The sequence below is a fragment of the Hibiscus syriacus genome, unplaced genomic scaffold (genome assembly GCF_006381635.1).
Source record: "Hibiscus syriacus cultivar Baekdansim isolate YM2019G1 unplaced genomic scaffold, ASM638163v2 tig00110840_pilon, whole genome shotgun sequence".
NCBI lineage: Eukaryota > Viridiplantae > Streptophyta > Magnoliopsida > Malvales > Malvaceae > Hibiscus > Hibiscus syriacus.
Genome location: NW_024062887.1, coordinates 638,415 through 656,036, shown reverse-complemented (window position 1 = coordinate 656,036; position 17,622 = coordinate 638,415). Strand labels below are relative to the sequence as shown.

Here is a 17,622-nt window from a genome sequence, read left to right as displayed (position 1 = left end):
TAAATTAATCTAAAACATAATTTTCAATACTGACTAATATGTACCATTTTAATCCTAAATAGGTACCAAGTAACTTAAGTTCCGTTTTGGTCAAAAATACATGTTGATTGAAACAGAATTCTAATATTTTCAATTAATTTTCAATATGGATACTAGAAATGTTTATCCAATGTAGGAGATCAAAATATAAGTACACTTACATTAATATCATCATACTTTTAACAATTAAAACAAAATTGAATAAATAAATACAAGCCAAAGCTTATAGCAGGCAGCAGTGAGCAGAGTACTAACAGATATTTCATGTAAAAAAAAACACAAGAAACTATCTAAAATACCAATTTCACCCAAGCTTTTTATCAGATCCCATTAGATTCAAATTGAACCATTTCTTCTTACCTGATTTATCCTTTCCATCCGAGTTTCCATCTTCTGCAGTAGGACTCTCGGAATCACCCGGAAGTTTGCTGCTGCTACTGTTACTTAAATTGCTGGTACTGCTCGGCGGTTTTGTTACAGAGAACGTAGAATGGATGCTATCACGCTGTTTAAGCAGCTCGTCTACCTGTATTATACATGTCAAAAACTGGAAGTCAAATCGATACGTTGCTCTAACTTCATTATTTTTAAGGTACTCTTGTCTAATGCCGATATTCGATGCATATTCATATAGGTAGGGGATGTGACCGAGCCAGACATAAACTCATCTAACATGTACATGAATCTAGTTACAGTTTTGATCATGAAGCACTTCCAGAAATAAGTGAACCCAAATGAGCAAATTATTTGTTTGGCAAAATCAAGAAGCTCGGGAGCATTTCTATAGCCATTATCAAACATTAGAATGTATATGTACAACTGTGTCTGTGTACAACCCAGTGCATTGAATGTACATATATAGAGAAAAATGTATCAGCGTATGTATGCAGTCAACTCCCTAAACTGTTCGGATTGCACAAATGCAGGAAAAACAATATCACTGCAAGATAGAGTCTAGAAACATACAGACTTCTTTTCTTGGGTGTACTGGTCTGCCACTTCTTGAAAGCGTGCCAATGCCTACAAAAAATCCCACCAGAACCATAAGATAGTGTAAAGTTCATAATTATAACAAGCCTCAAACAGAACACGGTTCAATTAATACTTTTCTGTATTCTGTTTCAAATTGGCGCAACTCATTTCTCTTTCTTAGAATCTGAGCTTCAATTTCCTTAAGCTTATGAGTGGTATCCTCATATGACTTTGCGCAAAGTGCCTCGATTGTGTAAGTTGCAGTCTTGAAAAAATTATCTCCTGAGAAAATACAGCCAAGCCAAGTCAATAACGAAAATACTCGGAAACTTACTTTTAACAAATTAACATGCAAAACAAAAAGGTCGAACCATAAACTGCGAATATGTGTGCCAGATTTTAGTTCTGAAACTTCACACGGTTGAAGACCTTCCAACCTTTTAAAGAAAGCAGATTCGGGGTCTTTAGCTATTGCTAACTGCATAACACATGAATAAATCATCATCAACAAGAAACCAGATTTCCAGCAGAGACAAGGAAGATAATGTCAGAAATGACAACTCACCGCGTTTACGGTGGAATCCATTCGGTATACTTGAAAATGTAAGAAATACATGCCAGCAGAAGTCACCTTGCCCGTCTTCTCGCTGTCTTCCTGTACACAGACAGTGAAATCATAAACAGAAAACAACTGATGTACAGAATAATGCCTAACTACATCAGGAAAAACCTGACTGCAAGTAACAAGTTATCTTTTAACTTCAGAGAAAATTACAGAGAAGGACAAACACACATAACGACGACCATAGGGGCTTTTGTAGTAAAAAGATTAGATCACCTGTATAACATCAAACAAGATAGCACGAGTTTTTGCTGAACAGCAAAAAGATTAAAATCTTGAGTGGTTGGACTAAATACCAAACAATTAAATAAAGTAACAGATCAAAACTTTTGGAAAATTTTAAGTGGTGGAAAAAATCATAAGCAAATCAGAAGCAATAGAGGACAAGAATCAAAGAGAAGTGCTTAGTACCTGTAAGGCCAAACCGTAGCCACCATTGACGTCGTGTTCAAAATAAAGTAACTGAAAATTTTACATAAGAAACACCAAGTTAATATAGGATTTTGACAGAGTACTCACTTAGAAGAAATGCACATACATAGAAATAGGGGCGGAGCCAGAAAATTTTAATTGTGGTGTCAGAATTTAGAAAATTCTGTTAGGTGTTTTTTTGAGTGGGTAAGGCAAACGATGGTTGTCAATTCCTTCAAGCGATGCAAATTATTTTTCAAGTGGTATTGATATTATTTTAAAGTGATGTTAATTTTGGTTTTTTATTTTTTATATAAAAATTAGAAGGATTTTGTGTGTGTGTGTGTGTTTTTAAAAAAAATCGGGGTGTCACTACAATGAAGGTGGCTCCACCCATGCAAGGAAACAAGCAATAAAAGAGCTTCAGAGAAGAAACTCTATAGGTTAGTGAACAGTTAAACCATAAGTTGAAAAGAAGACAATCTTTTAAAAAGTAGTTACACAGATAATACACCTTGAATTTGCTTTGTGCTGTTGAAGTTACCCTAACAACAATCCCAGACTCAGCTTGTTCATCATTTATTGTTACACCAAAGAAATGGGCACATTGCTTGTCTACCTGCGGCAAAATGCATGAGAACTTGGGAAAATATCTGGAAGAGTATGGTGCACTGGATAGAGAGGAAATACAAACCTTTCCACTAACTGATGTTCCAATAGGAAGGGGTCTGACTGTGACAGTTCCATTTAGAGCTTCCTCTAGAACATTAGCTGAGATAGTAGTCTTGATAGGGACACCAAGCTTACTTAAGACATATGTTTATGAATCAGATAAAGAAAAATAAGAGACTTAGAAGTTCCAACATTTATATTATGTCTCACCTGAATAATGCTGCAAACATTGTATTAACAGTTCCTAGATTGGACAAATCAATCTCCATATCCAAAGAATCTTCAACAGCCTTATAACATTTGTTGGAAAAAAGATAAAATATTTAGGTTTTGAAAACTTTCTGTCACAAAAAGGGAAATTATAAGCAACAGAAAGAAATATGGTAGGAGGAAAATGAATACAATATTAAGTTAACATCATCAAGGAAATTTATGAACAAAATTAGTGCCATCAATGATACATGCAGATAAATTCTTCAAATTTAAGTCAGTGATGCTAGGTTGAAAAAAATATTTGGAGGGACTAGAAAGAAAGTGGAGGAGTTGGCAACACTTTGGGAATTCAAGTTACATGGAAATAAACTAAAGTATGTAGAGATAAAAAATAACAGTTAAAAACGATGGCTTCCTAGTTTCAAGTGGTAAACCTGGAGGGGAACTTTAAAAGAAAATAAAATCCGAGATCATCACTTGGTGATCCGGAGAGATACTTATAGCGGGAAGAATTTCCATCAGCAGAGGTCTCCATGACACGTTTCAAACAATTGACCAAAGGAAGCACTTAAAAACATCTCTCTTATATCTTCCTTCTATTTCATTCTTCCCCCTCTTTCCAAGAAAGTGATCATTAACAATTGTTAAAAACCACTCAATACATTTTTAAATGCACTTGTTCTGTGTCCAATTTGGGAACAAAGAGAACTAATTGTATATAATGGAACTGCCCATGTTGATCCCATAACATGCTTTTGCGTCCAGCACAAAACTATCAGTCTTTATATGGAAGCAACTTCTATTTTCTCAATCAAAGCTCCACAAATCACAATTCTCCATGGCATTCCAAAGAAAGATAAGCACCTAGCAGTTTTATCAGATACCTGGTCTTCATGTTGAGTCTTTCCTTTTTAATAGCCAATTATTTCACACCTAAAGATAATAAGAAAAAAATTGAAAGAGTAGCCAGGCCACTCTAAAATGCCCTAGATAACCCCTTCCTCTATCTATTTTGCTTCTGCATATGGCTTTCCCAGGTTCTGTCTTTAACAATCTCAACTTTAACCAAACATTGAAGAGAATTCATCCTCAGCATCAAAAGAATCAATTTTAATTATGGTGGAGTCTAGAATTTATAATAGTCAACTAAACATGCTATGGAGGAAAAAAATCATTATTCTTCCTTGATATAAAAAGGTTCTTGGTCCATCAGAAACATTCATTCAATTTCTGTCAGTTAATAACTCCAGCTTTGTAACTGCAACCTAAAACTGATGTTCCCATCATAAGCTCTCTTTTCCCTTTTAAATTGGACCTAATTATGTACAACATATAGAAGACAACTTTGAACATAATAAAGAAGAGTAAATCAGAGAAAAAGAAAGGGAATGGAATCACCTCAAACCCTGCAGTGTCATACTGTCTTCTCTTTTCTGGGTCAGATAAAATGCTATAAGAATATGCAACTTCCTTAAAAAGCTCTGAAGCCTCAGGGTTGTTGGCATTCTTGTCAGGATGATACCTGTGAAGGGAACAAAAAAGGCAAATATGAGGGCATCGAAGTTAAAAGCAAAGCAAACCAAACAAGCATTTGATATGGCTTAACCATAATTCTTACGGATCAGCTATAGGTCTATCATTTGTATAGGTAAGAAAATACAAGTCACTACAAAACTCATCTATAAGTTTCCGTCAAATTTCACTCATTCATGTCAGTTTGTACTCAGATGGAGCACAGACACATAAACCAGAAGAAGCACTCAACTTCCAAAGGGAAACAATATAAATCCTCACTGAATTTAAGTACATGAGGAATTGCCACAGTCAAAGAAAGAAGATTTGCAGCAAGCTCAGAAACAGAAATGTTTGGTAAACACTCAGGGTCGCCTCTATTTTCATTGCCAGCAATCCCGAGACAGAATGAACTACCGAATAGTTCGAAATCCAATCTAATACTAAACTAACTATATAATTGCCAACAAAAACAAAAATATGAATTTTAAAGAAAGAAAAATATGTGCTTACTTGAGAGCGAGCTTTCGATAAGCAGTTTTGATCTCCTGATCGGAAGAATCCCTTGAAACGCACAAAACTTCATAAGGGTCTCGACGCGTAGCCGGGGCAGAAGTTCCTTCAATCTTCTTTGAACGCATCTCCTATTTTTTAACCCCACTTTTCCCTCTATCAAAAGCACTCTTTTCTTTCTTTTGTCTAAAGGCTCTCTTCAAATATGCTTATATTCCAGGAGCAGATCTATAAATCCAGAAAGAAAACAGGAAACAGTAAAAGATCATCATTTCTCAAAGAGGAAAAAATTCGAATTACGCAAAAGTATTGGATCGCTCCCTTTCAGTTCTAGGGAAATGAAAAAAAGCTCGTAAACATATGACAGAAAGAGAGTAAAGATCTGACTTACAAAAGAATATAGGGAGGAAATTGAGGGATCTAGGGTTTAAAAATTTCATATGTACGTAAAATCCCGAGTTAAAAGATGAAATTTCTCCTCCCTTTGTTTTTCTGCTCTCTTTTTTTCCTCCTTAAATTCGTCATGGAGTGGGAGGGGGGATGAGACGAGAAATTAGTCTCGTTTCTCATTAGAATTTTTATTTTTACAGACCATTAACAAGACGAGGTGTTTGTTTTCTACTTAAATTTAATATTAATTAAAATTAAATGATACCCTCATCCTATTGGAGCATTTTTCTTCCGTGTCTAAGGACGCAATTCCTAAAAATATATACGAAGATTAAAAATTTTAACTTTTTTTTTCTTCTGTTTTAAAGTAATTTAATCAAAAAGTTAGGCTTAATATCAAAGTGTATAAATTATACCGTTGCTCTTAAATATGTGCCTAAATAATTTCGTCTCATCCGGGTGTCAAACGTTATCATTTAAGTGTTTGGGCCGTCGACGACGTTAATTTTCCCGTTAAGTGACATGTGTCACAATCTTATGATCTTGAAATTTATTTTTTAAAATATTAAAAATGTTATGATATTTATAAAAAAACTAACTTTCCTTATATTATAAAATAGCTCCAAAATTCCAAATCCAAACCTTAATCCATTGCCCGCCTTTCCGCCACGACCACCGCCATCGACGTAGTCTCTACCACCCTCTTACTCATATGTCGTTGTATTTCCTTCGATTGGCCATCGAAATTGCATGGGATCGCGATTTTAGTCCTAGGGTTTGAGCGGTTTAAAATGTTGATTCGTCGTTGATAGGCCATCAATCGATCATAATTTTATGGCGCTTTTGGTCTGCTGGTGGAGGGGAGGTTGGATGGAGGCTCGTCAATGGCAAAAGGCAGCAGCCGAAATGGGTTTAGAGATTGAAATGAAGGTTTTCAAAGTTTTGGGTTTATTTCAAAATTTATGTTTAATGTTTTTTAAAAAATATATATAATTTTACTTTTTTAATTTTAAATAAAAAATTTAAAATTATCAGGTTGTGACACATGTCATTTAATGGGAAAATTAACATCGTTATCGGCCCAAGCAACTAAATGAGTAATGTTTGTAACGTTAGACACCTGGATAAGACGAAAATTAGTTTATGCACCTATTTGAAAAAATGAGTATAGTTAATATAATTTTATCTAATGACTAAGATATTCATCCTTAAACGCATCATTACCCGTAAAGTATATCATTTGTATCGAGCTACCCCTAAAGTATTTTTCGAGATATTTTATCTTTTAAAGTTTAAATCGTTATTTCGTTTAAAAAAATGCAAGGGTAAATTACATAGACACAAAATTATATATATGCTTTTGTTATGATCACCCAACTATTTCTTCATTTCAAAATCGTCACCAAACTTAATGTTTTTTTTTTCGTTTTGGTCCCATCTTTACTTTAGTTGCATTAGAACATTTAGCATAACACTGGAAAGAGTTGTCACCCGCATTGGCCTAGTCCTGGTAACTTAAGAAACTATCGACGGCTGCATTGTCACCTTAGCAAAATAATTCTACAGTTCTACTCTACCAACGTATCCTCATCAAGTATTTATTTATTTCCGCATTTCTGCATGCACATATTTTTTCCTGACATATAATAAATATGCTACTTTTTTGTCACACTGATTTAGGTCCAAGTTTTTAATTTGATTTCTCTTCTTCTTGGTCATATCAATGAAATCATCCCATATGCAAACAACTTGATGCAGTTTTTCCAAACGATACTGTTATTGCTTTTACTCTCTCTTTTGAAACCTTCATGGTTGTTGACTGTTTATATCATGGGGGTTCAACAGGGATCCATGTTACTAAACATATAATTTTTTAGATGGTATTGAAGTTCTCATAACCGCCTGTGGCGACGGTTGCGTAGTGTTGAAGCTCTGGAACGAATCGAGGATAACCTTTTCATTTTCAAAGTAGTTCTTGAAGGTGTCGGCTCCACCGAGACCACCCGAGTCATAGTTGGTGAAGTTCTTGTCTAGGTAGATGGTAAAGTTAACGTTTAGTGTTTTTCGAACGAGACTCTAGGAGTAAACGAATTTCTGTCATCGATGAATCACCGATACCGTCGAAAGCCACCTGTATTGTTCGAAAACAAGACACGTCATTGTTGAAATAAGTAAAGATTATTAACAACAACAAATGAAAAAAAAAACAAGAATGAAAAAGAAAATCGCTTACAGTAAAGGATGAGAATTGGAGAAAGGAGGTGAATAGAAAATTCCATGGAGGAAGCATTTCCTGGTATTCTATTTTCTTTTCAATTTCCCCAAGAGAAAAAGTTTGTGTGGTGTTTCAAGAGTTACAGTAAGGTGGCGATGCTGTCGTCGATAGTTTCTCAAGTTACTGGGACCGTGCCAATGTGGGTGACAACTCTTTCCGGTCTTATGCTAAAGGTTCTGATGTAGTTGAAGTCAAAAGGAGATCAAAATGAAAAAAAAAAAATTAGTGATGATTTTGAAATAAAGAAAAAGTTAAGTGACCAAAACAAAAGTATAGAAATAGTTTAGTGGCTAAAAATATGTAATTTGTCCTTGTATTTTTAACAGAGTCAACGATTAAGGACAAACGAAGTAACTATTTAAACTTCAAGGGAGCAAAATATCCTGAAAAATTTCTTTAGAAGACAACTCGGTACAAATAATATACTTTAAAGGATAATAATGATTTAAAAATATTTTTTAAAATAAAATTACGATGATTATAAAATAGTATCATCAACGTAAAATTAAAAAGACACGAGAACGAAGCTAAATCCTTGCCTCTACCGATCATGGTACTCACATTCCAGCGGTTTGGCAAATATGAAGCCAAATTTGATTCAATGCCTTCAATTGAATCCCAAGAGATACTACAATAGGGTGTTTCGTTAGAAGTGGCCGTAGTCATTGATTGATCAACTAATTAAGATTGAATTCTATAGGTATCAGAAATTTAACTTTCGATATTGCTTAAAGAATAACATCTCACCTCACTAGATCAATTTATTTTTTATTCTCGGCGTGTGTTCGATGCTTTAGAAAGGTTGTTCATATCAACAGGCAAGAAATCAATTAGAATCAAGGGAGATACCTTTTGCGGTTCTTTTTATCAAACCAAAGAGGCATGGTTTGGAAATTGTGATTAGTTCCGATTCAGTCGGGAACCATTTGGCCGTGCGTACCATTTATAACGATACAATCATGCTCGAAAAAAGAACTAATAATTGAAATTCCTTTAGAAGGTTTTATTGTACTCATCTCCGGAAACATGTTAGACACTAATGCCAAATATGGATACTTATGTCCGAAACTCAAAATAAAGACCCAGCTCCATGGTAAGCTAAATTGAGCTACGAAACGAACACATAGTTACCGAGCGTTACAATGTTGAGAAATTGTCATTACGAAGAATTAGTTGAATGACGATGAACAGCGTCGTTCTTTCGGCCAATACGCAACCGCTTTACTCGTTCCGCGAATTCCCTGTATTAAAATCCAACCAGAAAAATGATTAGATCAAATCTGTTTCTTTTTCTCCATCCCAACCAAACTGAATTCCCGGGTGATAGTAATTGCAGATGGTTAAAAGCTTACTTCCATGGAACATCTCCGACATTCTTCCAATTATCCTCAGTGTCGTCCTTGTAGAACAACAAAAACTCGGACTCGAGCTCAAACAACCTTAACCCCGAAACTGTATGTCCCCCTTGGAACCATAATCTTAACAATGTTAATAGTTTGATTTTGGTTTGGATAATAGTTAAAATCTATATAAGCTGATTTGTTTTTCAGCTCTTCAAACTGTTTCGAACTTACCAAACATATCTTCGAGTTGACATCCAAGGCCCAAGTAACCACCTTGATCAAGCATGCAAACTTTGCGACCAACCATAACTCCGTCCATGTTAACCTTTACATAAGCCCACCTCCCTTGCTCTGAACCCCTTCTGCTTCGTCATCAGGGTCTTTAGGAGCGAGCTCGGAATATCCAGCGTTCGAGCTTTCCCGATGGGATGAACTCGCCTGGCTGGGCCAACTTATCAGGCCACCATAACCAGCTTCCAAGCTTAGCACTGACTCGAGTTTAAAACATTGCAAACAACGTTTGAAAGATGGAACTGAATGTCAAACCAATGACATCACATAAAATAAATTTTTTAGCTTTGTCCAATTCATCTGTTTTTAAACTGGTTTAGAAAAGCTCTTGATTGAATGATATAGATAGTACAACAAATCATAGATTCCCAATTCAACCAGTTTTGTCGAATTCGAGAACTTTACCAAACAAGTATAGGAAAAGGAAACGAAAGGCAAACTTACAATGTGTAGATGGATGATAAGGTTGAGGTTGAAAAGTTCTGAGACTAAGACCCAGATCAATCATACCATTTTCTTCATTGTTTTGACAGTAAACTGAGTGGAGAATCGAGTTGTTTAGCAAAAACCCTGATGCATTGGAATCCATTTGATGTTTTCAATTGGTAGCAAAGGCACGTTAATTGATATGCTTTAACATGACCAGTGCTACGGTTATTTATATAGTTTCCAAAGACCCCCGAAAAACAAAATGCATTGAAGAAAAAACTAAAATATAAAATTATGAACTAATCACGATATTAAAACTAAAAATACAAATGCATCGGATTGGGGGGATATATATAACTGAAATTGCGGATCAGTAGTAGAGGGGGACCACAATTGAGCAGTCGGGGAAGACAGGAAAGGTCTCTCCATAAGCAATGATTGAAGAAAGCTTATCCTGTTCTGGTGCTGGTCTGATTCTGATACAAGCTAACATGCAAAGATATACTAAAAACTGGAAGAACAAGGGATGGCTCAAGTGATCTTAACAAAAGTTTGGTTGGATTCTGCTACCCAACAATTGCTACAATGCCTCAGCTTTTCACCTGCTTCAAAACAGGTGAGATGAATTGAAATTTTCATATATATATTATTTGTTGTCTTTTTTTTATAAAAGTAAATGCATGAACAGAAAATAGAGTGATTCCTTTTCAAAAGCACTGCTCTTGTTTTGCAGGCCGTCCATTTGCCAAGAACAGAGCTTGAGGCATGTCTTCCAAGGTAAAATCTGGTGCTGGATAAGGTTGATAGACAAGTAGCCGCTTTCAATTAACACTCCTGCTCCTCTTCAACGAGACACTAGTCTCTCGTCCCACTTCCCCTTTCCCCCAAAAGGGGTGTTTTCCGATAATTTTGAATACGACATGACAAGCACAGTAAATAAAATATGACATTTAATGATAACAGTTGAAATACAAGATACACATCTACAGTTGGATGGCATACACAAATCAACATTACAGTTCCCATGATCATAATTTTACATGAACTACAACAAAGGACCTGTTGCAAAATATTAGTACAAGTTCGGTTCTAGATTTTGAAGATCAAACTATTCATTGTTTCCTCAAATTTACTACAGTGAACATTTGTGTCCAACGCATGTTTGGACATGTACTTGGGATATATGACCCTCCGAGGATCTTCCAAATAAAAAAGATAAACATATCTATAACTGAGTTTATCATATCCAACAGTCGAACCCGAATCCGAGAAATCAATTGTTTCATTTGCAATGTCTCCACCCAATCACATAAAATAACCGACTGGCAACAAGCATATTTGATGCTGCCATACTACCAAAGGAGATCATATTTTAACACCATTGGGGGAAAATGAATGGTTACCTCCCACAAGCTTTTGTACAGATGTTTAATCATAATAACCAAGGAACAGGACAATACAAGGGTAAACTTGCTCCATCGCCTGCAGTTTGAACAAATTTTAGAAACATTAAACATGCATCACACAAATAACAACCAAATAGCCTGTTAAATTATTTTAGGGTAATTAAATTCCGAATCAACATCGAATTTCATATAGGTCTTTAGATCTCTGAACTCCTATATAATTAGGTATAACCAACATTTTAGGTAAAAAAAAATCACATTGCATTTTAGAATAGAAAATAAACAGTTTTGCCGGCCAAAAAAGTACAACGTGAAAGTGACGTAGTTCATTAATAATAGATGTTAGTAAATGTAACTACATGAAATTATGCAAGTGACATGGTTTATTAATAATAGATGAAATTAAATATTTGTGACCTAAATGAAAGTCTATGCTGATTTCAATTATCTAAAATGTAAATTTACCCTACTTTACGTCAGGAATACTTACCAATCGTCCTCCCACCAAATCATAATGTGCATAATGGGGACCGTGATGTTCTCCAAATATTTTATAGGTTGCCAAATTCTCCGGAAAAAACTTCACAGTTTCTGGTTTTATAAATAAAGGGGGGAAATATAAGTATAGATGAAAACCACAAGAGATTACGTGTATTTAACTAACCACAAAATTAACACCTACCCTCTGCAGCCTCGGGTGGGCAAATCAGATCTTGATCCCCTGCAATAGCCAGCACAGGGACGCTGCATTTATTTAGATGATCCCTGCAGGATAATTTACCACCCTATCACATAAGCTTGGTTGGTATGGTACCTGGAAATGAAAATAGATGTTATGCAAGTCAAAATATACAAGAGAATGAACGCAGAAATTTAAAAATAGAGCAACCAGAGATTATCTTCAGAAACAACTGCGGTGAGAAAATCGATAACAAAAATCTCAAGGTATAAATGAGTGTGAAGATCAAATTATTAATTTTTTCAGACATTAACAGTGTACACAGACGTTCATTACCTAGCCATTGTACCTTTGTGACAAGCAACAAAACACGCTAGACCCTTCCAAGAGAGGGGCATGCCCATAGGCGTGCTTTTTTATAAGGCAATAAGCATAAAAAAGAAGCCAGTTCGATTGAAGTTCTCTCCTCTCTCTTCTATAAATCGTACCATTATTAGTAAAATGGGGATAAAATAAAACTCTCAACTACTCAACATTTAACTATTAACAACAGACTAGAGATCATAAGGGAATCATGCATATTGGCCAACAAAATAAGAGAATTCAGTATGTTTTATAGGATACACTTTACCACTCTTTAAAGTTTATTATCATAATCATATATTAAGCTTAGTATTATTATATATAGAGATACGCAAACAAGTATACGGCACCTCCACTCAGTAAAATGCCTTTTTGCAGCTTGCATCTCAGACAATATAAGCATTCTAGTGCCTGGAAAATGCCTTACACCCTAGATAACACCATTTACAATAAGAATACACAAACTTCACATAATGTGAATTTGAAGACAACATATACCCATACTTACAGAAGTTATTTAAGACGAACTTTTCTAGCAACTCAGGATGCATCATGTCCTCCGCTGATATTAGACTATTAAGCCAACCCAAGACGTAAGGAGGACGAGATGCTAGTGGATAAGCAGCTGCCAGTAAGGATCCGAATGGAACAGCTGGGACATTAAGTGCTTGTGCAGGATCTGCCTGCAGAACCAGTGCCATGATGTTACTTTCTCAGGGAATCTAAATCTATAGATCTTACAAGTAGAACTGTAGAATTAACAAGTATGAAACTAACTCATGCTCTTACAAGAGGTAAGAGTACTTTGAGAGGCTTTGAAGATCGGTAATCAAGTGCTGATGCCATAGTTGCAACAGCGTTTAATCCAGGTTCCCTCCCTTCAGAACCTAACAAAATGAAACGAAAAATAAAAGCAATGTGATTTTTATCAACATGAAAAAGAAACTAAAGCAAGCTAAACAGAAGCACATAACAAAATAATACTAATGAATGGTATTTGAACAAACAAGTCAAGTTTATTCAGAATGTATGAAAATTTATATACAGGCTCGCTGCTGTCCGCTGTTGTATTTGTAAGTGGTTATCCAGCAGCACTTCTATATGGAAGATTGAGAGTGAGCATACTATAGCCGTGGCACTTCATTATGTACACTGAAGATTTAATTACTATTATTTCAATTGGTTATTAAATAGGTGGTGATGCATGTTGTGGAATTCGGGTTAATTTCCACCAATAATAACAAATTCACCTTGAAAACTATTATCTAGGTGACTAGTGTGAAAATGATTGTACTAAAAATCACACCAAAGTAGATTCCCAGGAAAGAGGAGGGGTCACAATGGTCCCTCTTAAAACCCACTTTCCTTAGACAGAACTACCAAGACAAATAATTTTAATAGGACAATAACAACAACTATACCCGACAATAGCTATTAAATAGACATAAAGAGAACACCAAAATTTAACGAGGTTAGGCCAAAATTATGCATACCTCCTCGAACACTACTAAAATAATATTTCACTAGTAGAGGAAATATTACAAAGAGAAAGAAATAATACAAATAGCCTTTAATATAGAAGAAAACTTATATTTGTGGGATACTAAACTAAGGAGGAGGAGGGCTCTATTTATAATAAAAGAATTTTCCCTCCTCCTTATACAAAACCAATGTGGGATATTTGCCAAAAACCAACAAATTTCCACCTTGGAAAATTCCACACACGTCTCTAAAAAAATCCAATCTTCAGTAGTGTCTGCAAATTCATCTTTCAATTTGTAACAATATTGACCAAGTCAAAACAATGTTTAAACTTGACCGCAGTTACCACTTTTGTCAACATATCAGCAGGATTCTCAGTGGTCCGAATCTTCTGGATTATGACTCCACCTTCTTCGAGAATCTCTCGTACAAAGTGATATCAAACATCGATGTGCTTCGTCCTTGCATGGTAAACTTGGTTCTTTGCTAAATGAATAGCACTCTGACTGTCACAATGCACTTTGATGTGCTTTTGTTCCATTCCCAATTCACCAAACAACCCTTGAAGCCAAATTGCCTCATTCACAGCCTCTGTAACTGCCATATACTCTGCCTCTGTAGTAGACAAAGCCACTATTGACTGTAAGGTGGACTTCCAACTGACTGGTGCTTTTGTAAATGTAAACACATAACCAGTAGTTGATCGACGCTTGTCCAAATCACATGCATAGTCTGAATCACAATACCCAACTACACACTGACCATCTTGTTTGTCCTGCTGAAAGACCAAACCAACATCTACGGTGTTCAGAATATACCGCAGAATCCATTTCACGGCTTCCCAATGCTCCTTTCCAGGATCATGCATATACCTGCTCACAACCCCAACTGCCTGTGAAATATCGGGTCTCGTACACACCATTGCATACATTAAGCTACCAACATCACTTGCATACGGAACCTTTGACATGTATTCCCGTTCTGCATCATCCTTAGGTGACATGGATGCACCGAGCTTGAAATGAGGAGCAAAACGTGTACTAACTGGTTTTGACTTCTCATTCATGCCAAAACGTTTTAGTACCTTCCTCAGATATTCTTTCTGAGACAAACAAAGTCTCCCCAATTTTTATCCCTTGATATCTCCATGCCTAGAATCTTCTTTGCTTCACCAAGATCCTTCATCTCAAACTCCTTGTTCAATTGAGTCTTTAGTTTTGCAATTTCTGTCTGACTCCTGGAAGCTATCAGCATATCATCAACATAAAGAAGAAGATATATATAGGATCCGTCTTGTAGCTTGCATAAATACACACAATGATCATATTTGCTTATTGTGTACTTCTGTCCTATCATAAACTTGTCAAATCGCTTGTACCACTGCCTTGGAGATTGCTTCAATCCGTATAGTGATTTTTCTAATTTGCACATCATCTCTTCTTTTTCAGCAACTTTGAATCCATCTGGCTGAGTCATGTTGATTTCCTCATCCAAGTCTCCATGTAAAAATGCAGTTTTTACATCCATCTGAACTAGTTCCAAATCTAACTGTGCTACCAAAGCCAACAAAATTCTGATGGAGGAATGTTTTACAATGGAGAAAATACTTCATTATAATCAACTCCCTCCGTTTGAGCGTAGCCTTTAGCCACCAATCTTGCTTTGTAGCGGATGTTATTCTTGTCAGGAAATCCATTGTTCTTTGCATATACCCACTTGCACCCAATTGCCTTCTTTCCCTTCGGAAGACTAGCTAGTTTCCAAGTCTGATTCTTTTGAAGGGATTGCATTTCTTCATTCATGGCGATCCTCCACTTTTTATGTTCTGAACTTTGGACTGCTTCATTAAAAGTGGCAGGAACGTCATCAATTGCAATTGGTGATGCAAAAGAGACCATATCAGCATAACGAGCAGGTTGTCTAATGGTCCTCTTTCCCTTTCTGAGTGCAATTGATTCATGTTGCTGTGAAGGTTCTTGGGTCTGAACTTCTTCTTTATCTGACTCTTCTTCTACCATAGGAGAGTCAACATCAGTTTCTTTACTGGCTGAGTCAATTCTGCTTCCTTCAAACTCCACCTGTTTGGGAGTTCCATCTGTCTGCTCTAATTTTTCTGAAGTCACCTTTCTCAACATGGTAGATTCATCAAAGGTAACATCTCTACTGAAGATTATTTTCTTTGTTTCTGGACACCAAAGACGATAGCCTTTCACACCAGAGGTGATCCCCATAAAGATCGCCTTCTTTGCTCTTGGATCCAGCTTTGACTCCTTAACATGGTAGTATGCAGTGGAACCAAACACATGTAAGGAATCATAATCTGTAGCAGGTTCTCCAAACCATTTCTCTAATGGTGTTTTACCACCAATAGCAGTCGATGGTAAGCGGTTGACAAGATGACAAGCATAGAACAAAGCCTCAGCCCAAAATTCTTTGCCTAACCCAGCATTAGACAACATACACCGAACCTTCTCCACTAATGTCGGTTCATACGCTCTGCCACCCCATTCTGTTGTGGTGTACTTCTGACAGTGAAGTGCCTGACAATACCTTCTTCTTCACAGACTTTCAGAAATGGATCATTTTTGTACTCTCCACCATTGTCTGTACGGAGACGTTTGATTTTTCTACCTGTTTGAGTCTCCACCATCTTTTTCCATTTAAGGAAAATCCCTAGCACCTCATGCTTTTCTTCATTGTATACACCCAAACTCTCCGGGAAAAATCATCAACAAATGTGACATAATAGTGTGTTCCTCCCAATGAAGTTGTCTTGGAAGACCCCCATACATCTGAATGAACATAATCCAAAATACCTTTAGTATCATGGATTGTTGTTCCAAATTTCGCCCTCGTCTTCTTCCCTTTGATGCAATGCTCACAAAAAGCTAATTTGCAAGCCCGAGCACCATTCAATAATCCTTGATCTATCAGCAATTTCAAGGATTTTTCACCAACATGCCCCAAGCGCATATGCCATAACCTGGTTGCTTCTGACTCTGTTCATCAGTAGAAGCTGCCACTGCTGCTGTCCCAACAATTGTACTACCCAGAAAGTAATACACATTGTTTCTTTTCCGATTCCCTTCATTATCACCAGTGCACTAGAGATAATCCTCATAATCCCATATTTTCCCTCACTTCTAAACCTTTTGACTCTAAGGTTCACACAGAGATGAGATTTCTCATTAAATCTGGTACATAATGGACACCTGTTAAGGTTCTGATTGATCCATCCTGATTCCTCAAGCGAATTGAACTAATCCAAAGTGTGTCAAGAGGGGAATTATTTGCTGTGTAGACAATTCCACCTTTTAGTTCTTTAAAATTAAAGAACCATTCTCTATTGGGGGTCATATGGTGGCTACAAGCTGAATCTAACAGCCATGAATTAGAACAGCTGGTTGATGGCGTAGCAGCGAATGCAAAATCTGAATCTGCATCATCATACTCGACCACATTTGATTCTGAGACAGCCTTTCCCCTTTCAGCTTTGCCTTTGTTCTTTAGCCTGGGACATTCTTTCTTCTAGTGCCCTTTTTTCTCGACAAAAGGCATATTCATCTTTGCTCAATCTGGAGTTTGACTTCGATCTCCCTCTCATTCCTTTATTCTGACTCTTCGAACGGCCTCTAACAACAAGAGCTTCTGCTTCGACACTTGTGTTTTCTTGTTTGTCTTTCTTTCTCAATTCATAACTATACAAGGCAACAGTTACTTCACTGAGAGACACATCAACTTTCCCATGAAGTAGAGTAGTTTCAAGATACTCAAACTCATAAGGAAGTGATCCCATCAATATCAGAGCCAGATCTTCGTCTTCAAAAGTCATGTCCATATTCATCAGATCAGTCACCAGCTGATTAAAGCTAGTAATGTGATCATTCATAGTGGTACCTGGTACATAGTTGAAGCGGAACAATCTCTTTTTCATGTAGAGCTTGTTATGACCGCTTTTCTTCAAAAATTTCTCCTCCAGTGCCTTCCACAATTTACTTGCAGAAGTTTCC

General features: G+C 36.3%; 2 protein-coding genes and 1 pseudogene across 2 annotated transcripts; all 3 read right to left on the bottom strand.

Annotated features, from left to right (window-relative positions):
* Window positions 1-248: 248 nt before the first annotated feature.
* LOC120143334 (chaperone protein dnaJ 15-like) lies at window positions 249-5,471 on the bottom strand. The gene is given in 13 exon segments (XM_039157683.1): window positions 249-565; window positions 1,006-1,059; window positions 1,145-1,293; window positions 1,383-1,396; window positions 1,398-1,489; window positions 1,577-1,666; window positions 2,045-2,095; window positions 2,559-2,663; window positions 2,739-2,850; window positions 2,927-3,006; window positions 4,328-4,451; window positions 4,955-5,182; window positions 5,346-5,471. Coding segments are annotated over 12 exon segments (1,221 nt in total). The 5' UTR covers window positions 5,083-5,182; window positions 5,346-5,471; the 3' UTR covers window positions 249-343.
* LOC120143241 lies at window positions 3,499-14,582 on the bottom strand. The gene is given in 8 exon segments (XM_039157618.1): window positions 3,499-3,509; window positions 10,851-10,855; window positions 11,006-11,164; window positions 11,579-11,679; window positions 11,771-11,902; window positions 12,639-12,813; window positions 12,920-13,017; window positions 14,552-14,582. Coding segments are annotated over 6 exon segments (591 nt in total). The 3' UTR covers window positions 3,499-3,509; window positions 10,851-10,855; window positions 11,006-11,110.
* Window positions 8,779-9,922, bottom strand: LOC120143242 (annotated as a pseudogene).
* Window positions 14,583-17,622: the final 3,040 nt, after the last annotated feature.